This window comes from Boleophthalmus pectinirostris, unplaced genomic scaffold (genome assembly GCF_026225935.1).
Source record: "Boleophthalmus pectinirostris isolate CB_2022bp ecotype Guang Dong unplaced genomic scaffold, ASM2622593v1 HiC_scaffold_1, whole genome shotgun sequence".
NCBI lineage: Eukaryota > Metazoa > Chordata > Actinopteri > Gobiiformes > Gobiidae > Boleophthalmus > Boleophthalmus pectinirostris.
Genome location: NW_026570970.1, coordinates 35,076,818 through 35,104,383, shown reverse-complemented (window position 1 = coordinate 35,104,383; position 27,566 = coordinate 35,076,818). Strand labels below are relative to the sequence as shown.

Here is a 27,566-nt window from a genome sequence, read left to right as displayed (position 1 = left end):
TTTAATCTATATCAGTCTTTTGATCTGCCACAATAATGTAATAATGAATTTAAATGAAAATACCTCAAATTGAAGGCTTTTCTCAGCAATTTTTAGGTGAGATTAAAATGAGATTAATTAGATTAATTAATTACAGATCATAATTAATTAATCTCTCAATTTTTTTAATCGCATGACAGCACTAATTCTATGCAGGTTGTTTTCACCAGTGCCAGTAGCTCCTGTTTCACATTTAAGTTGTAGGCGATTTTATATTTGTTTTGTTTTTTATATATATATATATCTCACATCGGGAGAAGGATTTCCAAGACACAAATGCGTTTTTACCAATGCACTGCTGCTTCCACTGTGTGACTGACACCGCCAACTTTAACATGACGTTTACATCGCTCTTACTGTCGCATTCTGTTTGGGTTTCCGGCAATGAGTGGAATTACCAAAATAAAAAAATAAATAAATGGGAGGTAGCACAAAATGTGAAAACAGGAAAATACCGCCTTGTAATCCACTTATTTCAGCAAAGTAACTGTAATCCAATTACCACTCATTGAAACAGTAACTGTAACGGAATACAGTTACTCATAATTTGTACTCTGATTACGTAACAGCGGTACATGTAATCCGTTACTCCCCAACACTGACTGTTACATGTTAGTAAGTAAAAGGGGTATTTGCATTATGATTTCTGCTCAAACTTAAATACGACTTTAAGACTTTATGGTTAGTATTTTGTTTTTATTGATGTTCCTTTTACTTAAAAAAGACTCTGCACTCTACACTGCAAAAGCGTGAAGGCCAAGCTCAGTATAAAGAACATCCAGATATTCCAGGTATAAAACCTCAATATGAAGGTGAGCACTAAGACCAGACTTAGACTGGACTTAGACCAGACTTAAAGGGCCCATTTTACTCTATTTTCTGATCTATGTTATAATGGTGTCTCCTCCTCACAAACATACCTGGAATTATTTTCATCCACACGTTTAACACATTTCATTTAACACAGTAATCTTAAAAACTACCACTTCATTAGAGCTCATTAGAGCCTTTCCTCTGAATATCTCTGAATGAAACTGCTACACCAGCCCACCTTCTGTTCCACTCCACCTCCCAGTAACAGCGACACATCAGACTCTCTCTGCTCAGGACCTGACACCAACCACTGAATCTGTCTGGATGATCTGGATAACTCTGGTTTTCACTCATAACTGTTACTCTTCTGTTTCCATCAGACAGAGACAGTTTGGTGTGAAGTGTGTTTGGGTCCAGAGTGATTTCTGTAGAATATTGTAAGAAGTCGTCTCTGGAGCTGGGTTCAGCTGGTGCCAGTAAAACCTGGACTGGACTCAGAGTGAGCTGGAGTGTGTCTCTGAGCTTGGACACAGCTCTGGTCACTTCCTCAAAGTAGCTCCAGTCCCCTGTGTGAATGGTGTGTGTCTCTGTGCTCTGTGTGTGTGGGGACAGTGAAGTGTAGACCTGGTAAATGAAAACTGGTTATGATCCTGGGTGAGGGCGTAGCATTCGGTGGTGCAACCAGTGTGACGCCCTAAGGCCTTTCACAATGTTCCCAATAAAAATTTCTTGGTGGCAAAGGCCATTTCTTGCACAGCAATAAAAAAAATGTATGCTTGACATTTACCCATATTAATAAGTGTTTCAAGTCAGGTCCAATCCAGTTTTAGGACTTTAGGACTGGTCAGCCTAAATGAGTGTATTAGTGTAAAATGAAAATAGGAAAATTATTAATTAATAAATAAATATTGTATTTTGGAGGGAAGATTATAAACTTTATTACAAATACATATATTTTATATTCACATTTATACCCACATTTCACCTACAAATAATTCTACAAAATGATCCATGTATGATGAACAGTATATTAAAAATACATGTTTTTACATGCCATAAAATCACTTATTCCATTGTATTGTGAATTAGCTCATCTCGGTGCGGCAATGATCTGGTATTTTCTGGGCACATTGCCAAAGCCACTGGTCTCAGGAGTCAGGCTGATGCTGTCAGGACCTCCACTGCACGAGAAGGTGAAGTGCTGCAGCAGAGACACTATAACGATGAACAACTCCATACGGGCCAGGGACTCTCCAACACACGCCCTCTTCCCTGTGACCAGAGGAACACCGCAAACATAGAAATCAAATAATATAGATCACGTAGACCACAGGTGTCAAACATACGGCCCGGGGGCCAGATCCTCCCCTCCAAGACCTTTAATGTGGCCCTCGGCTGATTTTCTACTTAAATATATGAATTATATTTTCTATTAAAATATTGGTAATTTTCTGTGGTGCTGAGCATAGCAGCGTCACCAGAGCCACCAGAGTGCGTGGCCCCTCCCACCAGAGCAGCACAAAAGAACACTTGTCTCTTTCCAAACACTCTTAAAGGACGATCGTTTCGACTGTTGACTGTGACACCCTCATCAGCAAAATGTCAAAAAAAAGAAAAGTGGACGCTGAGTGCAGGATTTTCCAAGAAAAACTGACTTATTCCTATTTGCATACAAGTTCATGTTAAAACATTGTGTTGAAATAGAATTTTTCTTAAAGTTTCAGATTGTTCATAATATTATAATATTATGTAAAAGAAGTTCATCAATTAAAAAAGATTTCTGTAATAGATTTGCATTTCTCTGCACAAATATTTGAACTTATTGTTATTTTTGGGGTTTATATGCCATGAGTTTTCTGATCTGGCCCCTTTGGGATCAAAGTTGGTTGGATACGGCCCCCGGACCAAAATGAGTTTGACACCCCTGATGTAGACCAATCAACATGCATTAAATTTTACCTGCAGAAAAAGGCATAAAAGCTGGACTTGTCTTAAAGTTTCCGTTGTGATCCAGAAAGTGCTGAGGGTTAAAGGTGAAGGGAGTGGCCCATTGCTTTTCTCCTTTCAGCACAGAGTGTAGCACTGGAAGTATGAAAGTGCCCTATAACAAATACATACTGTATTATACATGTAAAAGCACATCCATGGCTTAAAGCCTATTCACAACCATTATATTAAATGTGATTTGTGAAAAGGAAGCACATGCACCTTTGGGATTGTGTAGCCCCTGAAAGTGAAGTCTTTGAGTGCATAACGGGGGAACCCCAAGGGAGCAAGGTCAGTGAAGCGCTGAACCTCGTGAATAACTGCATCGCAGAAGGAAAGGGACTTCCTTTCTTCCATGTTGGGACTACGACCTTGACCAATCACAGTGTCAATCTCCTCCTGCATTCTCTCTGAATATGGCAAAAATATCAACACATTATTAAATGAATGGTTTAAAATGGGTGCTCTGTAATAGATGCATACTCTGAATGTCGGGGTATTTGATGAGAACACTCAGAGCAAATCTGATAGTAGAGCCGGTGGTCTCTGTTCCTGCTGAAAACAGGTTAAAAACTGTAGACCACAAGTTCTCAAAGTGGAATTCGGTGTTTGGGTTGTCTCTCTCCTGAGGGAAAACACGTGTGTTAATAAACAGTGGATTTAGAGGGCTGAATTTATAAGAGGTTTATATTGGTAATCAGAAAGAATCTATGGCCCTATGGCATTTGAAGACAGTCAATTATGAGACAAATAAATTTGACATTTACCTTTAGATTTTTTTCACCATTTATATGCATATTTACAGTCCTGGATAAAATGGTTGGTACCCCTCTGGCAATGAAAGAATTTTTTTTTTTTTTTTTCTGAAATGACTGAAAAAAGCAATAATAAATAAAAATTTCCTGAAAAATAACCAATGAAAGTCAGACACTGTTTTTAAATTGTTGTTCAACAGAATAATTTAAAAAATCAAACTAATGAAACTGGCCTGGACAAAAATGATGGTACCTCTAGAAAAGATTGTAAGTAACTGAACAATAGGGACATGTTAAATTTAAGTGTGTCCTGTAATCTGCATCACAGGTGTCTTCAAACTTGTCCTCAGTCAATCTGCCTGTTGGAGACAACACTGAACATGGACCAGAGAAAGAGAAGAAGAGAACTGTGTCAGGAGACTAGAAAGAAAATGACAGACAAGCAGGTTAAAAACAAAGGCCATAAGACCATCTCCAAGCAGTTTGTTGTTCCTGTGATTACAGTTACACATGTTCTTCAGAAGTTTAAGGTCCACAGGACTGTAGCCAACCTCCCTGGACGCAGCTCCAAGAAGAAAATTTATGACAAATTGAAGAGATGGATCCAAAGAGCCCAGAACAACCTGCAAAGAAATTAAATGTGAACTCAAAGGGCAAAGTACATCAGTGTCAGATCACACCATCCATCATTGTTTGAACCAAAGTGGACTTCATGGGAGGACACCACTGTTGAAAGTAAATCATTAAAAAGTGAGACTGGAATTTGCCACAATGTATATTGACAGCCACAAAGCTTCTGGGAGAATGTCCTTTGGACAGATGAGACAAAACTGGAGCTCTCTGGCAAGACACATCAGCTCTATGTTCACAGACACAAAAATGAAGCAGACCAAGAAAAGAACACTGTCCCTACTGTGAAGCACGGAGGAGGCTTGGTTTTGTTCTGGGGCTGATTTGCTGCATCTGGCTCAGGGTGTCTTGAACCTGTGCAAGGTACAACCAAATCTCTAAACTATCATTGCATTTTGGAACGAAAAGTGTTGCCTAGTGTCAGAAAGCTTGGTCTCAGTTGTAGGTCATGGAACTTCCAACTGGACAATGACCCAAAACACACAGCTAAAAACACCCAAGAATGGCTAAGAACAAAACATTGGAGTGTTCTGCAGTGTTCTTCTGTGAGTCCAGATCGCAATTCTACTGAACATTTGTGAAAGGAGCTGAAACATGCTTTCTAGAGAAGGAACCCTTCAAACCTGAGAGAACAAGAACAGTTTGCTCACGAGAAATGGGTCAAAATACCAGCAGACCAGTGCAGAAGACTCATTGGCAGTGACTGAAATTGTCTGCTTGCAGAGTTTGCATCAAAAGGTTGTGCAACAAAATATAAAGTTAAGGGTACCATCATTTTTGTCCAGGCCAGTTTCATTACTTTTTTTTTCTTCTAATAATTCTGTTGAACCACAGGTGAAAAACAATGTTTGATTTTTGTCGGACAATTTTCAGTAATTTTTTATTTATTATTGCTTTTCTCAGTTTCAAGTAATTTCAGTGATTATTGTTGATTTTTCTTTCATTGCCAGAGGGGTACCAACAATTTTATCCACGACTTTATACATACATATAGTATAATAGTTTTGGTTACAGGAATCAAGTATAAGTATGATTCAAGCCTCCTACCTGGTTCATGCGGATAAGAAAGCAGTCGATGAAGTCTCGTGGAGAGCTGGGATCCAGTGTCTTTATGTGCTCTTCAATTTTCTCTCTATGGAATGCTCTCACCTTGTTAATTTCTGCAAATATAGCGTGATGTGGGCCAGGAAGATGATCCATCAGCCAGGGAAAGTTGTTGTAGAGCTGAAGAAAGGCAGTAACAAATATGATTTTCTATAATATTCTATGCATGTAAGATTACATTTAAACATACCTGTCCAAAGGGGGTGCTGTTAAATGTTGCAGACTTGTTTAAGCGCTGCAGTTGCTGAAGAAATTGTTTATCTCCATAGTCGAAGCGTTCCCCAAACACCAGGCAGGAGATCGCATTGGAGACAGTCTGACTCAAGATAAATGTGGGATCAAAGGGCTTCCCTGAAAAAACAAAAAGATTGAAGAATCACTCACTTCAAATCAGCAGTGTTAGCCACATATTTTCTTTCCTCAACTTGAAGCGCTCGCAGTTCATTTTGTATTTTTTGGCATCAATCCAGTTATTATCATCAGTGAATTATATAAATATTTACTTTGGTCAGTCGTGATTAGATAAGGGTCAGACTGAGCGAAAGTTAGTGTTAAGCATGTGTTATTAAGTAGACTACCTTAACAGACAGGCCTGCCAACAGAAATTTGGGGGCCTGGGGCAAGAAGTTTCACATGGGCCTCCCCTCTAATATACAGAGGTTCCAATTCTGGTTCCAGTTCAGGGCCCCTAAGACTCTGGGGCACAGGGTAATAGCCCCCTTTGTCCCCCTCTGTCTACTGCCCTGTTGACAGATCCTAAAGCCTTGTGTGAAGTATGTATATACCATTGAGTGTGTTGATGTGTCCTATCAGGTGCTTGCTCTCCTCCTGGATCCACGCTTCCATAGTCTTACGTCCCATGCCGAAGTCTTTCAGAGTGGTCAGAGTGAAGCGTCTGAGCTGTTTCCAGCGCTCACCATTACTGATGCCCAAACCTGAACGAGATGATCAGTACAACATATTACTAGTGCTGAACCCAGGATGGTTTAAAACCATATATTTGGAACAACCTAAACTTACCATAGCCCCGAGTGGCTCTGTGCAGAAAATGTACTGGAGCTCTATCAGAGAAGTCTTCTCCTTGGTCCACCAGAGCCTCCTTCACTGCATCATAGCCCACAAGAACAACAGTCCGCTGCCATCCCAGGTATATGGTCATCACAGGACCATAGGTTTTACTGAACTGCAGTTAAGAGCAAGCAGCATGTTAGATAATGCATGCACAATCAATCTGAGAACATCCAAGTGCATTCAAACGTACCTCCATAATGGATTTATATGGTGCATTTTTGTCCATAAACGGCAGGTTTCCAGCAATGGGAAGTGCCAAAGGTCCTGGAGGTAAATTACTGTTGCTTTTCACTCTAAATATCCAAAAGAGAACAAGTACAAGTGCTCCTAAGAACACTGTTGTGTACAGCTCCATGACTTCTCTCTTCTAATACTTTAGTGACTGGGGCTGGGGTGCTTGTATGTTTTACTTTGACCAAGAGTTGACAGAAGCACAGCTATAGGCTATAAGTCAACCACGTGACTTTCTCTTCACCTTTGTGCACTCACCTGATTATTGACTTTGATCTATATATATGGTTGCTATAAACTTGACCAGACATGAACTGTCTTCCAAGCAACACAAAATAATGACTTCCTTAAAAATATTTAAAATATATATTTTTTAAATACAAATGAAACTGTGAAATGTTGGTTCAACAAATATAGAAAAGTTTGAAAATGCACTGATATGGCTGATAAATGTCAACATGCATCAGGTTCTTAAAGTGAAACAAACAAAAAAAATCCAGTTTGCATCAAGCATGTCGAAAGTATTTCACTTTTTGTGATTTTTGATCATGAAATGCATTGACATCGCCACAGAAAAAGAATGCCTATTGCACCTCCCAAACGGAGCCCTACTCGTGCGCTGTGCAGCCGGACTCTACTGACAGTATTCCATGGAAAAATGTACGGACATGACCTCACAAATGTCTCATCACCATCATCATTATACATCATCTGCTACAAACTTCTACATCACCGTTATTCACTGAAGAATCATCTTAGAAGGACAATGGACACAAACTGTACATTTTGTGAACTGAAAAATGAAACCACCTCTCACTTATTTTGGACCTGCCCAGACTCTGTGTTTTTGGAAAGAATTCATAAAACATATCCACAAATTCTTATCCAATTTGACCCTAACAGATGTGCTGTTTGTTTTTTGCAGTGCATACCAAAAGTAAACAATATTATATAATTAATCTGTTCATCAAGTCACCTATCAGTTGGCTTCGTGGGAAGGGTTAGCTGATAATGTCCCCACCAAAGCTGAGACCAGACCTATGCCCTTGAGCAAGGACCAAGCAGGCTGGCAGAGGAGCTGGAGCAGAGAACAGGTGACAGGTAAGTAAAAATGCAAAAAAAAAAAAAAACACTTGGCGAAGAGCTGAAGCAAATGTTCACCACATACATTAACTGACGATCTGGAGAGAACTCAGGCTTTTATACTGGTGAGGATGAGAAAGGAGACACAGGTGAACAGGCCACCCAGGAGCAGAAGGAGGAGCTACGGTCATGCCCAGCCAGTTCCAAATAAGGTAAGTAGTGAAGTAACCTTGTGTTCAATTATCTTTTGGACCTCGGTGACGGAAAAAGTAGACTGAGTAAGGATTCCGAGTCAGACCCTGCATTCGATTATCTTCCGACCCCTACTTGGACCTCAGATTTTTTTTTCTTTAATTTGCAATTTATTCATTGCTTTTTTTTTTTGTCCATGTAAGTCACAGTATATAAGCCCCTTTTATTTCCACACATAAAATTAATATAACTGTAAAAGGTACATAAAAGAAAAGAAAAAAAAAAAAAAAAAGAAAGAAAAACAAAAATAAAATAAATTACTAAATAATAATAATACAATAAATAACATAATAAGAGCATTGATGATAATGATGATACTAAATAATGAAAAAGGATTATATTTGTATTATATTTAGGGATTTATACATACATACAGTTGTGAACAAAATTGTTGGTACCCCTCTGGTAGGGAAAGAAAAATCAACAATTTTCACTGAAATAACTTGAAACCGAGAAAAGCAATAATAAATAAAAATTTCCTGACAAATAACCAGTGAAAATCAGACACTGCTTTTGATTTGTTGTTCAACAGAATTATTTTAAAAATCAAATTAATGAAACTGGCCTTCACAAAAATGATGGTACCTCTAGAAAAGATTGTAAGTAACTGAACAATAGGGACATGTTAAATTTAGGTGTGTCTCTAATCTGCATCACAGGTGTCTTCGTCTTCAAACTTGTCCTCAGTCAGTCTGCCTGTTTAAAGGGAGACGTGTCATTCTGCTGTTTGGAGACATGATGGAGACAACACTGAACATGGACCAGAGAAAGTGAAGAAGAGAACTGTATCTGGAGACTAGAAAGAAAATGATAGACAAGCAGATTAAAGATAAAGGCCATAAGACCATCTCCAAGCTGATGTACCTGTGTTTACAGTTACACATGTTCTTCAGAAGTTTAAGGTCCACAGGACTGTAGCCAACCTCCCTGGACGCAGTTGCAAGAAGAAAATTTATGACAAATTGAAGAGATACGACTGGAACCAAAGAGCCCAGAACAAATTACAAACAAATTAAATGTGCACTTGAAGGGCAAGGTACATCAGTGTCAGATCACACCATCCATCACTGTTTGAGCCAAAGTGGACTTCATGGGAGGACACCACTGTTGAAAGTAAATCATTAAAAAGTGAGACTGTAATTTGCCACAATGCATATTGACAAGCCACAAAACTGGAGCTCTTTGGCAAGAAACATCAGCTCTGTGTTCACAGACACAAAAATGAAGCAGACCAAGAAAAGAACACTGTCCCTACTGTGAAGCACGGAGGAGGCTTGGTTTTGTTCTCAGGCTGTTTTGCTTCATCTGGCACAGGGTGTCTTGAATCTGTGCAAAATACAACAAAATCTCAAAATTAGCAAGGTTTTTTGGACCAAAATGTGTTGCCTAATGTCAGAAAGCTTGGTCTCAGTCATAGGTCATGAGTCTTCCAACAGGATAATGACCCAAAACACACAGCTAAAAACACCCAAAAATGGCTAAGAACAAAGCATTGGAGTGTTTTGCAGCGGTCTGTGAGCCCAGATCTCAATTCTATTAAGCATCTGTGAAAGGAACTAAAACATGCTGTCTGGAGAAGGAACCCTTCAAAGCTAAGACAACTAGAGCAGTTTGCTCATGAGAAATGGGTCAAAATACCTGTTGACCAGTGCAGAAGTCTCATTAACACTTACAGAAATAATATGTTTGCAGAGTTTGCCTCAAAAGGTTATGCAACAAAATATTATAAAATATTAAGTTAAGGGTACCATAATTTTTGTCCAGGCCAGTTTCATTATTTTGTTTTTTGTAATAATTCTGTTGAACCACAGGTGAAAAACAATGTTTGATTTTTGTTGGACAATTTTCAGTAAATTCTTATTTATTATTGCTTTTCTCAGTTTCAAGTTATTTCAGTGATTGATTTTTCTTTCATTGCCAGAGGGGTACCAACAATTTTGTCCACGACTGTATATACATACACATATACACATATACATACACATACATTTATACGTACATATACATACACACACACACACACATACACATACACACACACATACATGCACATGTGCATGTATGCGTACATGCACACATACATACATGTATACATACAAATAGATAAAAGAAAAATAATAATAAATAAATTACACATTCATACAGTACATTAGACTAGTACAAGAGTACACATTTTCAGCATTTCATTAGTTTGTTTTGGGTTTTTTTTTTTTTTTTTTTCCTCAACAGAAAACCACTGAAATCCTTTACATGTTGCCTTACAGTTACTCCACACTTCATACAGTTTAATTTTCTGCACCACTGTCACAGTTAGCATAGTTCAAGTAGGCTTTCCATTTGTTTTTGTTTTTGTTTTTGTTGTAAAATTCGATCTGACATTAAAGGACACCCGTTAGTATATGGCTACTTTAGCCAGTTTTGTGAACCACTCATGGAACAGTGGCTCCTCTGAGTCCTTCCAATGTCTCATTATTATTTGTTTTCCAATCACAATACTAGTTTGAATAAACGCTGATGATGGACATCTAGTGGTAATTTTTGGATCACTCAGAACGTAAAGCTGAGGGGTGAATTCAGAAGTGTTTTGGGTGATGTTTGTGGGAGTCGGAACATAATCAAACAGAGGGTAAGTGTGAGGGGAGGGATCACTGGGAGAAACAGAAAATCCAGAGTGTACTATGACAGTAGCCACAGTTCTTAAATTAAAATAAGGCTAAATTTCTTTTTACAGCTTCAATGGTGCATCTTATTTGACAGAGCTGTCATGGAGGGTTTAGGGCAGAGAAGTGAAGCACGTGACTCCTCAGCTCACCTTTGTGTCACTGACTTTTGGCTCTATTTGATTATAGCCTATAAATCTGGTTCTATCAGGTTTTACTTGACTTGACTTGTTTTATGTCCAGACTACATAATATAACATAACACCAGACACACACACACAAACAAACATTGCACGGAAAACATTTTTCCCCTTGCACAAGTCATTTAGCCTACAGAACAATAAGACTAATGGGTATTATCAAAATAAGGTGATCTTACCTGGCTGGCTCAAAAAACTCAAAAAGTAAGTCCAAGATTCACATGTTGTCAGTCATTTGTCCCGCTGTTGTTTCCACAGCAACACATGACAGCAACAGACACAAACATGAGACAAACTCACATCTGAAGAAACAAACACAAATGTTCTAATCATTTCAGATTGTCCCATAAAACTTTTGTCACAACTTTTACTTAAGTAAGAGTACTGTTACACTGTACTATATATTACTCAATTAAGAGTACTATTACACTGTACTATATATTACTCAAGTAAGAGTACTGTTACACTGTACTATATATTACTGGTACTGAGTAGGAGTAAAAGTATGGAGTCTGAGAAGTAGTTTTGGGCAATCCTTTGCACGTTTCTGTCCTGTTGAGGAATGAACAAGGGTTTTTTATCTTTTTTAAATTTCCCAATTTTAAAATGATTATTTTATTTTAGGACAGAAAAAGTCATATGAAAACTGATTTAAATGTTAGGCTCACAACACCTGGTTGAGTCCTGGTTAAGATCTCATTTGGTGACCCAGACTTCAGATAGCACCCCCTGCCTCCACTTGTGGTAAACACTGGTGCTATATTTTACAACTCTACAGTGAGTTTGAGTTTAAAAACACAGTTCCATGTACACACAGAAACACAGAACACACACAGCATCACTGCTCTAGTTTGACATGACATTTACATACACTTATTTTACATCCTTTACTGTACACCTACTTTACATACTTTACACTTACTTTATATTTAAATTTTTTACACTTACTTTACATACTTTACAATAACATTGGAAATGAATGTAGAAATAAAGTGTTTTTTTTTTTTTTTTTTTGTTTTTTAGCATTGATTCTTGTTCAGAAGAGTCTTGTTTTAATTCTAGTTTTAAAATCATTTACTGTAGTACCTTTTTGATTCCCCCATGAAAAGACTTTTATCTGAATAGTTAAAAACACAAGACACACATTTGTTCCCAAACTGTGGAAAACAAAGCTGCTATTTGAGTTTAGGGAAATGTGCAGTGTGTCTTCAGTAAAACCAATAAAGACCCCAGTGTAGAGAGGCTGAGTGAACCTGGTCTGGACTCTGGAGGCTCGTGGTACTTTCAGAGACACATTAAAACGCCAACCCAAAAAAGTCTCAGTATAAATGACTGTCAACATAAACGACTGTCCCAAATTGCATCCTCCCGTCAGCACCAGATTTGCACGAGGGCCTTGCACAACTACACTACACCTCTGAGGTCTACTAATGTTTTAATGCCAATAGCTCACCCTTTTCTCACCTTTTTCTTTTGTTGAACTTTTTCACAGTGCATCCACCCCAACGTCAAACCAGAAAACATCCTTGTGATCTAAACTCACGTAATCAAACTTCACTTGGATCCTGAGTAGGTCACCCAGGGAGCAGAGCATTTATGAGCATTTAGAGTTAATGTGCCACTGATGACTTATTCAGCATGGGCCTTATATTAGCTCTTACTGCCTCCTCACTTTCAGCGTTTGAGTGAATCAGTTGCACAGGAGGGGCATTGAGCCAGTTAGTGCCCCTGTGTGTGGCGTGTCTCTGTTTACCCTCACTGTCATGGGTGTTATGTCTCCATACCTTAACATGGAGTCATTCAGTGAGCCTCGTAATCCGTTTTTCTTTTGTGTACCTGCTATTGAGTTCTGTAAGTCATTACAAAACCAATAATTCTCCTGACATACAATATCAATACCATTTCCCTGTTACCAGCAGGCACATTTCAGTAAAGTCATAGGAAAATACATCATTTGGATTTATAGGAAATACTTAGACTGGTTGAGTAATAAAATGCCTCCAAGCACTGGTCTTGACAATGATCCAATGGCAATGGGCTTCTTTAGCGCACTAGGATTCATTCATTGTTCTGCTACAGCAGAACAACACGAGCACTGCCAAAAGCACAGAGTTCCTTCTTTTACACTTGTACACTACCAGTGAAAAATTAAAACTTTGCATCTTGTTGACTTTTCTGTCATTGGCTAATCTCTGCAGAGGGAGGTGTGGTCTCAAAGACCTTTCACAGTTTTGGTTGGTTCTATGTGGCATACTAAACATATTACTATGTTCCTCCCCCCAAAAATACTTGGTAGCAAAGGCCATTTATTGCACAGCAATAAAAATGTATGCTTGACACATACCCATATTTGTATGTGTTTCAAGTCAGGTCCAATCCAGTTTTAGGATTTTGGTCAGCGTAAATGATTGCACTTGTATTAGTGTAAAATGAAAATAGGAAAGTTATTAATTAATAAATAAAGATATATAGGATTTGGGAGGGAAAACTATAGACTTTATTACAAAAATATATACTTTATTTTCACATTTATACCCACATTTCACTTACAAATAATTCTACAAAATGATCCATGTAAAAAGAACAGTATATTAAAAATAAATGTTTTTACACAGGTTGAACCTCTTGCCATAAAATCACTTATTCCATTGTATTGTGAATTAGCTCATCTTGGTGCGGCAATGATCTGGTATTTTCTGGGCACATTGCCAAAGCTACTGGTCTCAGGAGTCAGGCTGATGCTGTCAGGACCTCCACTGCACGAGAAGGTGAAGTGCTGCAGCAGAGACACTATAACGATGAACAACTCCATACGGGCCAGGGACTCTCCAACACACGCCCTCTTCCCTGTGACCAGAGGAACACCGCAAACATAGAAATCAAATAATACAGATCATATAATCCAATCAACATGCATTAAAGTTTACCTGCAGCAAAAGGCAGAAAAGCTGGACTTTTCTTAAAGTTTCCGTTGTGATCCAGAAAGTGCTGAGGGTTAAAGGTGAAGGGAGTGGCCCATTGCTTTTCTCCTTTCAGCACAGAGTGTAGCACTGGAAGTATGAAAGTGCCCTATAACAAATACATACTGTATTATACATGTAAAAGCACATCCATGGTTTAAAGCCTATTCACAACCATTATATTAAATGTGATTTGTGAAAAGGAAGCACATGCACCTTTGGGATTGTGTAGCCCCTGAAAGTGAAGTCTTTGAGTGCATAACGGGGGAACCCCAAGGGAACAAGGTCAGTGAAGCGCTGAACCTCGTGAATAACTGCATCGCAGAAGGAAAGGGACTTCCTTTCTTCCATGTTGGGACTACGACCTTGACCAATCACAGTGTCAATCTCCTCCTGCATTCTCTCTGAATATGGCAAAAATATCAACACATTATTAAATGAATGGTTTAAAATGGGTGCTCTGTAATAGATGCATACTCTGAATGTCGGGGTATTTGATGAGAACACTCAGAGCAAATCTGATAGTAGAGCTGGTGGTCTCTGTTCCTGCTGCAAACAGGTTAAGAACTGTAGACCACAAGTTCTCAAAGTGGAATTCGGTGTTTGGGTTGTCTCTCTCCTGAGGGAAAACAAGTGTGTTAATAAACAGTGGATTTAGAGGGCGGATTTACTGTAATTTTTCAACTGGTCTTAAAATTTTGATCAGGAGTGTATATTGTATAATGGTTTTGGTCACAGGAATCTAGTATAAGTGCCTCCTACCTGGTTCATGCGGATAAGAAAGCAGTCGATGAAGTCTCGTGGAGAGCTGGGATCCAGTGTCTTCATGTGCTCTTCAATTTTCTTCCTATGGAACTCTCTCACCTCATTCATTTCTGTAAACATAGTGTGATGTGGGCCAGGAAGATGATCCATCAGCCAGGGAAAGTTGTTGTAAAGCTGAAGAAAGGCGGTAACAAATATGATTTTCTATAATATTCTATGCATGTAAGATTACATTTAAACATACCTGTCCAAAGGGGGTGCTGTTAAATTTTGCAAAGTTGTTTAAGCGTTGCAGTTCTTGAAGAAATTGTTTATCTTCATAGTCGAAGCGTTCCCCAAACACCAGGCAGCAGATCACATTGGAGACAGTCTGACTCAAGATAAATGTGGGATCAAAGGGCTTCCCTGAAAAAACAAAAAGATCAAAGAATCACTCACTTCAAATCAGCAGTATTAGCCACATATTTTCTTTCCTCAACTTGAAGCGCTCGTAGTTCATTTTGTATTATTTTGTTGTTTGTTATTATCAGTGAATTATATAAATATTTACTTTGGTCAGTCATGATTAGATAAGGGTCAGACTGAGCACTTCCCTAAAGATAAACTTAGTGTTAAGCATGTGTTATTAAATAGACAGGCCTGCCGACAGAAATTTGGGGGCCCGGGGCAAGAAGTCTCACATGTGCCCCCCTTTAATATTAATTAATAGGCAGAGGATCCAATTCTGGACTCCTAAGACCCTGGGGCACAGGGTCCCCCTCTCTCTACTGCCCTGTTGACAGATCCTAAAGCCTTGTGTGAAGTACAGACATGAACAAAATTGTGGTGAATGTCCTTTGGACAGATGAGACAAAACTGGAGCTCTCTGGCAAGACACATCAGCTCTATGTTCACAGACACAAAAATTAAGCAGACCAAGAAAAGAACACTGTCCCTACTGTGAAGCACGGAGGAGGCTTGGTTTTGTTCTGGGGCTGTTTTGCTGCATCTGGCTCAGGGTGTCTTAAATCTGTGCAAAATACAATGGAATCTCTAAACTATCAAGGTATTTGGAACAAAAGGTGTTGCCTAGTGTCAGAAAGCTTGGTCTCAGTTGTAGGTCATGGGACTTCGAACAGGACAATGACCCAAAACACACAGCTAAAAACACCCAAGAATGGCTAAGACCAAAATATTGGACTGTTCTGGAGTGTGAACCCAGATCTCAATCTTACTGAACATCTGTGAAATGAGCTGAAACATGCTGTCTGGAGAAGGAACCCTTCAAACCTGAGAGAACTACAGCATTTTGCTCATGAGAAATGGGTCACAATACCAGCAGACCAGTGCAGAAGACTCATTGACAGTTACAGAAATTGTCTGCTTGCAGAGTTTGCCTCAAAAGGTTGTGCAACAAAATATAAAGTTAAGGGTACCATAATTTTTGTCCAGGCCAGTTTCATTATTTTGTTTTTTTCTAATAATTCTGTTGAACCACAGGTGAAAAACAATGTTTGATTTTTGTTGGACAATTTTCAGTAAATTTATATTTGTTATTGCTTTTCTCAGTTTCAAGTTATTTCAGTGATTATTTTTGATTTTTCTTTCATTGCCAGAGGGGTACCAACAATTTTATCCACGACTGTATGTATATACCATTGAGTGTGTTGATGCGTGCTATCAGGTGCTTGCTCTCCTCCTGGATCCACGCTTCCATAGTCTTACGTCCCATGCCGAAGTCTTTCAGAGTGGTCAGAGTGAAGCGTCTGAGCTGTTTCCAGCGCTCACCATTACTGATGCCCAAACCTGAACGAAATGATCAGTACAACATATTACTAGTGCTGAACCCAGGATGGTTTAAAACCATATATTTGGAACAACCTAAACTTACCATAGCCCCGAGTGACTCTGTGCAGAAAATGTACTGGAGCTCTATCAGAGAAGTCTTCTCCTTGGTCCACCAGAGCCTCCTTCACTGCATCATAGCCCACAAGAACAACAGCCCGCTGCCATCCCAGGTATATGGTCATCACAGGACCATAGGTTTTACTGAACTGCAGTTAAAAGCAAGCAGCATGTTAGATAATGCATGCACAATCAATCTGAGAACATCCAAGTGCATTCAAACGTACCTCCATAATGGATTTATATGGTGCATTTTTGTCCATAAACGGCAGGTTTCCAGCAATGGGAAGTGCGAAAGGTCCTGGAGGTAAATTACTGTTGCTTTTCACTCTAAATATCCAAAAGAGAACAAGTACAAGTGCTCCTAAGAACACTGTTGTGTACAGCTCCATGACTTCTCTTGTCTAATACTTTAGTGACTGGGGCTGGGGTGCTTGTATGTTTTACTTTGAATGACAGTTGACAGAAGCACAGCTATAGGCCATAAGTCAACCACGTGACTTTCTGTTCACCTTTGTGCACTCTCACCCGGTTACTGACTTTGATCCGTATGTCTGGTTGCAACAGACTTGACTCGACATGAACTGTCTTCCAAACAACACAATATTATGACTTGCTCAACCCTTTATCACACTGAGGCACATTTTTGTGCTTTTTGACCTTTGTTTCTTGCATAACTTCTTCATTTTAGATGTAAATGGGCTGATTTTTGGCACAGTAATTCATCTCAGAATGTTTTAACATTTTCCCATCTTTTTTTTTTCTTTTTTTTTTTCTTTATGGGCTCTCCCATTATAATCACTATTTTTCAACCTGCAATTGTATGAAGTGTAAAGCATGCAATATCTGTGTGCAAGGGTTTTCTGAAACATCTGGCTTCAGATTAGGTGTATTTTATATTCTGGTATATTTTTTTGGAAGATGATATAATTTTACCTTATATGGTCAACAATGGAAATGCATGTAATTCACCATTGACTTCCTTTATAATCACTAGTTTTCAACTTGCCATACATACAGAGTATAAAGCATGCAATTTAATTTCTATATATTTGCTGAACCCTCTGACGTCTTTTTTTAATGATGAAGTAATTCTTATTTTATATGGTAAGTGGTTGAAATGCATGTCATTTTGCACTGGGGGGACATTGGCCCTAGCCCCTCCCCTCAGGGTTACATGACATCAGGTGGATGTGACTGGTGAGTGCTTGAGGAGCTACAGGAGTCCCAGAGAAAAGTGAAAGAGAGTATTTGACTTTTACTCCATATATTTATTTTTAAAAAAACAAAAAACAGCAGAGATCAGACAGTATCAGATACAAACCTCCTAAAGCTGCTCATTCATTCACTTTACTATGTGGAAAATATCAGACATTCATTATGTCAATAAACCTTATAGTTTAGTTTGGGTAGGTGAGGCTCTCTGGGATTAGTGCCTAGGAAGTGTAGAAGACAGTATTTTTTTGTAAACATGAGTTTTTGAGGAAGTAATTGTAAGAGCTAGGTGCATATGCAGGGGCAACAAAGGTACGAAATATATGATCAGAAATAGAAAAAGTCCCAAATGTGGCCACAGTATCCTCTATAAATCAAAAGAACCATTATTATGGTTATTAAAAGGCTCAGAGATTTATATTTTAAATTATTATAAAAAGAACACATGTTGGTGTAAAAATCTACGTACAAAGTCCCCTACAGTTTCATAAATGATGTTTACAGCAGGTTTTGTGTGGGCTTCAAGGGGAAAAGTAGCCTTTTGCATATCATAATCCACATAGTCCGACATGTAAAACAGAATAATACAGTTCAAGCTCAGATGTGATGTCAAATCTGAGGTCCAAGTGGGAGTTGGAAGATAATTGAACACAGGTGTGGGGCGAGGGATAACTGGGAGAAACAGAAAATCCAGAGAGTACTATGACAGTAGCCAAGTTTCTTAAGTTTAAATAAGGCTAAATTGCTTTTTACAGCTTCGTTGGTGCATCTTATTTGCAGAGCTGTCATGGAGGGTTAGGCCAGAGAAGTGAACCACGTGACTCCTCAGCTCACCTTTGTGTCACTTACGTCTGCCTCTAAATCAGGTTCTATCAGGTTTTACTTGACTTGTTTTAGGCCCAGGCAACATAATATAACAAAACACCAAACACACACAAACAAGCAAACATTGCATGCAACACATTTTTCCCCTTGCACAAGTCAGTTAGCCTACAGAACAATAACAACAATACAGGGTATTATCAGAATAAGGTGATAAGGCTGGCTGGTTCAAAAAAACAAAACAAAACACAAAGTAAGTCAATTTTTACATGTGATTTTACAGAATACATTCAGTAGGATACTATATCAGTATCAGGACTAGTGTTAATGGATCCTAATAGTGGTTCACATACTGTGGTATGAGTTGTTTTAGAGTGCACACAGTTGCCTCAACAGTTCAAGTAATTGCTTATTTTAGAGTAAATTTAATATAGCCTATAAATTTATCCTCCTTTGGCTCCTTTGCTGACTTTAGACTTTAGATCGTTTTGGTGGTACTCAGAACACAAGGCAAAATATTTTTTTAGGTAGTAGGACTATTGGTGTGCAAAGTTTGAGAACCACTGTCACGATGTCATCAACTAATTAATTGACTAAACTGATATACATTGTAAATAATGTTCATATTAATTAAATGATTGTGATTAAGTGTGATTTAATGTGATTAAATGAATGATGCTATATATATATATATATATATATATATATGTGTGTGTGTGTGTATATATATACCACTATTCATAATAACAATAATACCTGGTTACCTCAAATACTTTCTAAGTACAATATATCTGGTTCAAGTTCTAAGTTTTTACTACAATAAAAAAGAACACGCAAAGCCATCATCCCAGAACATCTTGCAACAGCACGTGCAACAAGTTATTTGAAAATGCCTCTTCAAACTAATTTGCAGTAAAATATTGAAAGAAAGTCCCTAAAAATGATGTACATAAAAATCATTCATTATATATGTACAAAGAAAATATCAAATGAAACTCAGTGTTATTTTCAGAGGAATCCAAAGTGAGGGATGGAGAGGGAGAGAGGGAGGGAGAGACGGAGAGGGAAGGAGACAGGGAGGGAGAGACGGAAGAGGGAGGGAGAGAAAGAGAGAGAGGAGAGAGGAGGGAACAGAGAGAGAGAGGAGGAGGAGAGGGGGAGGGAAAGGGAGAGACAGTGAGGGAGAGGGAGAGAGAGGGAGAAGGAGAGAAACTGAAAGAGAAGAGGAGAGGGAGAGGGATAGAGGAAGAGGGAGGAGAGAGAGGGATAGGGAGAGTGAGAGAGGAGAGAGGAGAGAGACAGTGACCACCTGTCAGCAGAGGGTGGAGTATTTCCTGGTTGCTGTTTCCTTGAGGTGCTGATAAATCTGGACATGGATGTGTGACAGATTAAAACAACAACAATAACAAGAGTTATTCTCTCAAACATACGATAAACATAATTTGTGATGCACTGATATACATCTTCCAGCAGCAGTAGCAGGCACAAACAAAACTGTTGCGACATCAGATGCATTGTGAAGACACATGACTCCTAGAGGTTTACAAGAATGTGCATGTCGCCATCTGCTGGTAAGAGAGGCACATGCAATTCCACTAATGCTCTATCACACAAACAGACTTTATTTTGCATTATTTCTGGGTAAAAACAGAGCAGCCAGTTGTAAAATTGTTATATGCCATAGCTGTTTAGTGACATGTAGGTTTGTTTAAGAGAAATAACTTTCATTAAAGGCCACAAAGACAATTTACTAATGCAGTGAGCTGGAGAAAATATAAAGTGATCAAACCCAAAATTATTTATTTTTTTCCTTTTTTTTATTGCATATATGTGCACATATATGGACTAGTGACTAGTTGGTATTAATAACTAACAAATTGTTACTTACTGTGAGATTGACAGGTGGATTGCTGCAGCGTCTGCAGTGATGCGGTCGCTGTATCGGACTGTTGTGGTGAAGAGGGAACTGAGTCAAAAGGCGAAGCTCCCGATTTACCGTCAGTCTACATTCCCCCTGTCACTTATGGTCATGAGCTCTGGGTAATGACAGAAAGGACATGATCATGAATACAAGCGGCTGAATGGAGTTTCTTCCACAGGGTGGCTTAGAGATAACGTGAGGAGCTCAGTCACACAGGAGGAGCTCGGAGTAGAGCCACTGCTCCTCCATGTCGAGACAAGCAGCTGAGGTGTCCTGAAGTTCCCGAGGGATGCTTTCTGGGTGCCTCCCTCAGGAAGGGTTCTGGGCATGTCCCACCGGAAGGAGGCCCAAAGGAAGACCCAGGACACGCTGGGCTGGACTGGGAATGCTTTCGGTTCCCCCCTGTGGAGCTGGAGAAAGTGTCCAGGGTGAAGGAAGTTTGGCTTAGACTGCAGTCCCGGCCACCCAGCCCTGGTTAAGTGGAAGAAAATGGATAGATATATAATTGTTACATATAGATACATTCAAGAGGTAGATTATCAGAATATTTCACATACAAACCTTATATTTTTTGTTGCTCTATTGTGATATAAATATAGACACTTTGATTACTGCTTTTGTCTGAATACATGCCCTCTGTCCTGGTCTCTTCTCAGTGCGTTACATAAAGTTATTTGAAGTGTAATGTTTGCATTCTGACACAATAGTTAATCCCCACTGAATATGTGCCATAGTTGATATTTCTGTTAAAGGACTGGAACTCATCATTTGGAGTGTAGAAATGAAATGGTAACACTTTATAATATATAACTACACCTTATTTAGCCTTAATAAAGGATGAGCAAAGGCTTAATTAATAATGAACAAAGACTTAATTAATAATGATTCATGCTTAGTAACTACTTAATTACTACCTTAATTCGCACTTGCACTTAATTTGCCTGTGCTGTAAATAGTTACTCATAATTATTTCATACTTAATTACTCATGGACTAACCATTTGAGCATTTATTAATCATTAGTAAACTATGAGAGAATGATTTACTAATAATGCAATGCAATGATCATTCAGGCAGCTGTTATCTGTTAGTTAAGTCTTTTTGAGAGCTTTTCTAAAGTGAAGACAAATTATGTTTTATTTAGCATTTACTAAGCGTGAATCATTATTAAGTAAATCTTTGTTCATTATTAATTAAGTCTTTGTTCATGCTTTATTAAGGCTAAGTAAGGTGTAGTTATTATAAAGTGTTACCAATGAAATCTCTGTTTGGCATATGAACCCTCCACGTCAACAAGTGTCCAAATGCACAAGAACAATAATTCCTCCATTTTAATGTGTTTTACAAATACAAACGATGTGTTGTTTTGCACAGTAAAATCAAATATGCTTTAGTAACAAGTAGTCCGGTGTTTATATTGATAACATGTGACCTGAACTTGTGATGGGACTCACTCCTCTTGATCTGCACTGTTACATAAACACTTTCTGACTTGACAAACAATGCCCTCCCTCCCACTTTCTTCCTAACTCCGCCTAACTCCCTCCCTCAAACTGACAAGATTCACATGTTGTCAATTAGTCCTTTGTCCAGCTGTTGTTTCCACGGCAACACATGTTAGAGACAGAGCAACAGACACAAACATGAGACAAACTCAGTCACATCTGAAGAAACAAACACAAATGTTATAATCATTTCAGATTGTCCCATAAAACTTTTGTCACTTTAGACTCACTCACAGCGGGAAGAGGAAGTACAACTTTTACTCAAGTAAGAGTACTGTTACACTGTACTATATATTACTCAAGAAAGAGTACTTTTACACTACTATATATTACTCAAGAGTACTGTTACACTGTACTATATATTACTCAAGAGTACTGTTACACTGCACTATATATTACTCAAGTAAGAGTATTTTTTACACTACTGTATATTACTCAAGTAAGAGTACTGTTACACTGTACTATATATTACTGGTACTTGAGTAGGAGTAAAAGTATGGAGTCTGAAAAGTATTTTTGGGTTATACTTTGTACTTTACAGTTACAAAACTGCAGTTTCCATGTTGAGGGATGAACAAAATGTTTTATCTTTTAAATATAGCACCAGCATTTGCCACTCCACTTGTTGTAAATACTGGTGCTGTATTTGAAAACTCTACAATGAGTTTGAGTTTTAAAAAAAAGTGACATGTACACACAGAAACATTTACATACACTTACTTTACATGCTTTACACTTACTTTACATGCTTTACACTTACTTCATATACTTTACAAGATAATTGGAAAGGAAAGTTGAAATAAGGTCAAGTCAAAACACTGTCTGATGTCAGATATGTTGCAATTTGAGAATATATTACTTAGAAGTAGCAGCAGTAATACTATTTTTGATAGAGACAAGGAGCACTGTAAAAAGAAGTCTTGTTTTAAATGTAGTTTTAAAATAATTTAGTATCTTTTTATTTTCTCATGAAGAGACTTTTATCTGAATAGGTAAAAATTCAAGACACAAATTTGATCCCAAACTGTGGAGAACAAAGCTGCTATTTGAGTTTAGGGAAATGTGCAGTGGCTCCAGTAAAACCAATCCTGACCCCAGCGTAGAGAGGCTGAGTGAACCTCGTCTGGACTCTGTGGAGGAGGCTCATGGTGCTTTCAGAGATGCTGTAAAACACCAAAACTCCTGCACTGTGGTCCAGGTAAACCCCGATTCTGGACCCGACTGGACCTGAGACAAGACCTGAGACCTGGGACTTGAGATTGTTAAACCAAAATGAATAACTGTTAGATTCACACTCTAAGGCCCAGGATTTATCATTGTTTCCAAATGCACATTCAATAGAGTCTCCTTTCCTCTGAATATCTCTGTATGAAACTGCTATACGAGCCCACATCCCACTCCACTCCACCTCCCAGTAACAGCGACCCGTCAGACTCTCTCTGCTCAGGACCTGGCACACGTTGAATCTGTCTGGATGATTTGGATAATTTCAGCGTTCACTTGTAAATGTTACTCTTCTGTTTCCATCAGACAGAGACAGTCTGTTGTGAACTGTGTTTGGGTCCAGAGTGATTTCTGTAGAATATTGTAAGAAGTCGTCTCTGGAGCTGGGTTCAGCTGGTGGCAGTAAAACCTGGACTGGACTCAGAGTGAGCTGGAGTGTGTCTCTGAGCTTGGACACAGCTCTGGTCACTTCCTCAAAGTAGCTCCGGTCCCCTGTGTGAATGGTGTGTGTCTCTGTGCTCTGTGTGTGTGGGGACAGTGAAGTGTAGACCTGTATAAACTGGTTATGATCCTGGGTGAGGGCCAGTGTGTCCAGCTCAGAGAGGCTCCTCTTCAGCCCCCTCACGTCCTGCTGCAGTTGGTCCTGGAGCTCTTGGACTCGGCTCAGTTGGGTCTGCTCCTGGGAGCGGATCTGCTGCTCCACTTCAGAGCGTCTTTTGTCCAGGAGAAGGGCCATCTGTGTGAAGCTGTCCCCGCTGCGCTGCACTGCTGTCTGGGCAGAGCGTCTGATGTCCTGGGCCTCCTGTTGGAGCCTCTTCAGGTCTGTCTCTTTGTGCTGGAGGTTCTGGAGCAGCAGGGCCCTCCTGGCCGGCAGCTCTGCCTGCCTCTGAGCCCTCTCTGAGGCAGAGCTCACTATGTCATGACCCTTATGTTGGTCCACAGAGCAGAGGTAACAGATGCTCTGCTGGTCACTGCGGCAGAATAGATCCATCACTTTGTCGTGTTCAGAGCAGATGTTTTCCTGGAGCGTGTGAGACGGCTCCACCAGCTGGTGTTTCTGTAACCCTGCAGCTTCATGATGAGGCTGTAGGTGGCGCTCACAGTAAGAGGCCACACACTGCAGACAGGACTGGACAGCTCTCAGCTTCCTCCCAGTGCACACATCACAGGACACATCCTGAGGTCCGGCATAGCAGCGAGCAGCAGGGGGCGCTGTCTTCTTCATCTGCTCTACTAAACCTGCTAACATGATGTTTTTAACCAGGACAGGCCTGGGGCTGAAGCTGAGGCGACATTCAGGACAGCTGTAGAGCTGCTTGTCGTCCTCTTGGTCCCAGTGCTGTTGGACACAGTTCCTGCAGTAGCTGTGTCCACAGGGAATAGTCACAGGATCCTTCAGTAGATCCAAACACACGGAGCAGGACAAGGCTTCTTGGTCGAGTGTTTTCTGCGCCATCTCTCCTGGATCACAAACATTTAGACTCTGACAGAAACAAAACCCTTTGGTGGAGTGAGAGCTGTGGGAGGAGCTACACCCACAGCTCTGTGTAGATGTGAGGAGGAAGTGGCAGCTCTTAAAGACACACACACGTTTTATCAGAGTTGAAATGAGAGTGTGTGACAGTTTACAGTCACAGACACAGGGTCATTGGGTACAAGTCAAACTCTCCAAAAGAGAATCAAAGAGGAAGACAGTGTAAAGCAGGGGTATTCAACATATGGCCCAGGGGCCGGATCTGGCCCTCCGAGACCTTTAATCTGGTCCTTGGCTGATTTTCTACTAAAATGTTTTAATTATATTTTAAAACCTGAAGACAGAATTTGCAATTTTTCTCACACCATTCACAGTGAAAACCTCTGATGTGCCCACAGACATGCAACTAGAAATAATAAATTTACAATTACTACCCACCTTTGTGAGCAGGTTTTCTCAGTAATAAACATTAATAAAACAAAGCTGCACTCAAAGCTAACACACAACACACAAGTACTTGAATGACATTCTGAAGACAGCAGCTACTCAGGACATGGTGCCTGACATTGATGCATTTGTGCAGGCTAAAAGATGCCAAGTTTCAGGAGCAAAAAGAAAGCATGACTAAATTCTATGAAATGCAAACAAGTTAATTTTATAACATTTTGTTGAAGGTTTGTTCAGATTGTTCATAATATTATAATATTTTGTAAAAGAAAGAGTTCATCAATTAAAAAAGATTTCTGTAATAGATTTGCGTTTCTCTTTACAAATATTTGATTTATTTCTATTTTTGGGGTATATATGTCATGAGTTTTCTGATCCGGCCCCTTTGGGATCAAAATAGGTTGGATACGGCACCTGGACCAAAATAAGTCTGACATCCCTGGTGTAAAGGATCAGTGTAGTGCCACAGTGCTTTGGTGTGAGGAGGCAGGATTTCTAAACGTATCAACAAACATCATGTTCATCAGGCTCTTTCTAGAAGGACATGTGTGTTTATTGGTTTAGTCCTGGTTTAGTCTCAGTCTAAACCAGTTGGACTTTGAACTGGTTTAGATCTATTCAGTCCTGGTTTAAACAGCTTTAGGCAGGTTTAATCTGTGGTTCATGCTTTATTTTTATCCACTTATGATGTGTTACATTTAACATTGCCATTGTCAATAATCTCACATGGTAAAGCTCCTGGATATGACACAAATGGAATCATGTCATGACAGTGTATTAGATTTTATTAATGCCTTCCCTTTACGTTGCCTACATTAGTATTATTTTTAGTGCAGTGTCTCCCTCTTGTGGTTATTTTGGGTCAGTGTTTTAGCTATATTACAGAGGGGGTATAAAATCGTTTTCTTTTGTTTTTTCTACATTTTATTCATGCTGTTCCCTCTTCAAAAACTTGCATGAATAGGTTTTAGATGTCATCCATGCATGTTTGAGTCATTTAGTGATCTCTCCTGGGCTCTATTCAGTAATTTCATTAACAGGATGCACCTTGATTGTGTTGTGATGGTGCTCTGAAGGGTGAGTGACTTAGCACGGGTAAAGGTAGGGAAGTTTGAAAGCGGCAAAACCAAAAATTGTACTTATAATACATTGTTTTGGGGTGAATCTATCATTTTGAAAAGAATCCAAGGTCACATGGTGATCTAAATGTGTTGTGTGTTCTGTTCATAGTCCAGACAAGTGTAATAGTGCGTCTTTAAGATCTCACTCACTTTTGCATGTGGCTCTAATGTCCATCTTGTGCACCTACTCCAAATCTCCCACGTTTACACAGAAAATGTACACACGATAAATACTGACACCCAAAATATATTGTCCCAGCTGTCATCAGTGGTGGAAGAGAACTAAGTAAAAGTATTTAAATACTTAAGTACTTCAGTATAAATGTTACGTGTCTGTAATTTATTTAAGTACATTGAAAAGTGAATGTTTTTTTTCCTTGTTGTTTTTTTTTACTTTTACTTCATTATATTTTTACTGTTACTACTTCGGCTGCTACTTCAAAAACTACTACTTCAGCCACTACTATAAACCACTACTACTACTTCAGCCACTACTATTACTACTTCTACCACGACTATTACTACTTCAAGTACTAAGTAAAACGTCTTTATTTATATAGCACTTTTCACAGACATTTTTTGTCCCCTAAGACACTTTACAGAGCATTATTCAGCATTGTTCATTCACTCTATACCTGGTGATGGTAAACTACTATTGTAGCCACAGCTGCCCTGGGGCAGACTGACAGCACAGCTGCCATGCCAATCGGCACCATCGGTCCCTCTGACCACACACACGCACGCACACACACACACACGCACACACACGCACGCACACACACACACACACGCACGCACACACACGCACACACACAGTGTGTGGAGTTTGCATGTTCTGCCTGTGTCTGGCTGGGTTTCCTCCATCCACCCAAAACATGCACCATAGGTCACATCCTCCAGCTAAAGTCCTGACACATACACGGGGACAACAAAGTGGCTTTAATTGTGTCAAATGTTCAGTGTTCATGTGCAGCGACAAGTCAACACGTCCCCCTTTTGTCTGGGAGGCTTCCAAAGGTCTCTGTCATCTGGATTCCGTTCTGGAATGAGGTGGATTTCTGGGTTTCAAATGACATCACTACTTCCTATAGGACAGACAGAATAAGACAAAATGAGGAGAGTTCAAATAAATATGGATAAAACAGACTTTTGTTTAAATGAAGCTAACTGGAGGCACTTCTCTGTCTGAAGCTCTGTGACTCACATTAACTTGAATCTGAGTTTTGTTGTATCACAATGTGACCAGAAAGAGCTGATTTAGCTGGAACTACAACAGATGAGCTGATTTGTGCTGTTAAACACGTCCCTCTCAAATAACATGACAGTCACAAGCTCACTAGTATTTTTTTTCTTGAGTTTTCACACAATCTAAAAGCTTTTTTGGCTGCGTTTGCCAATGCATGCA

General features: G+C 39.3%; 2 protein-coding genes across 2 annotated transcripts; both read right to left on the bottom strand.

Annotated features, from left to right (window-relative positions):
• Nucleotides 1-1,779: 1,779 nt before the first annotated feature.
• Nucleotides 1,780-16,828, bottom strand: LOC110171377 (uncharacterized). The gene is made up of 18 exons (XM_020937080.2): nt 16,661-16,828; nt 16,420-16,582; nt 16,185-16,334; nt 14,794-14,954; nt 14,547-14,723; nt 14,262-14,403; nt 14,001-14,188; nt 13,752-13,893; nt 13,496-13,671; nt 6,589-6,765; nt 6,348-6,510; nt 6,113-6,262; nt 5,518-5,678; nt 5,271-5,447; nt 3,322-3,463; nt 3,061-3,248; nt 2,812-2,953; nt 1,780-2,124 (listed from the first exon to the last, which is right to left on the bottom strand). Exons 1-18 carry the CDS (start codon nt 16,823-16,825, stop codon nt 1,943-1,945), a joined length of 2,946 nt encoding a protein of 981 aa, XP_020792739.2. The 5' UTR covers nt 16,826-16,828; the 3' UTR covers nt 1,780-1,942.
• A 5,638-nt stretch (nt 16,829-22,466) lies between these two features.
• On the bottom strand, nt 22,467-24,612 carry LOC129412016 (E3 ubiquitin/ISG15 ligase TRIM25-like). The gene has a single exon (XM_055164585.1). The coding sequence runs from the start codon at nt 24,573-24,575 to the stop codon at nt 23,385-23,387; it is 1,191 nt and encodes a 396-aa protein (XP_055020560.1). The 5' UTR covers nt 24,576-24,612; the 3' UTR covers nt 22,467-23,384.
• Between the last annotated feature and the right edge of the window lie 2,954 nt (nt 24,613-27,566).

Bases quoted from the DNA above. Each gene is read 5' to 3' on its own strand.
- LOC129412016 (XM_055164585.1), bottom strand. From the start codon at position 24,575: ATGGCGCAGAAAACACTCGACCAAGAAGCCTTGTCCTGCTCCGTGTGT.
- LOC110171377 (XM_020937080.2), bottom strand. From the start codon at position 16,825: ATGGAGCTGTACACAACAGTGTTCTTAGGAGCACTTGTACTTGTTCTC. The intron at 14,955-16,184 runs GTATATACATAC...TTGTTTTTTCAG, and splicing joins ACGCATCAACACACTCAATG to GGAAGCCCTTTGATCCCACA. The intron at 5,679-6,112 runs GTATATACATAC...TTGTTTTTTCAG, and splicing joins ACACATCAACACACTCAATG to GGAAGCCCTTTGATCCCACA.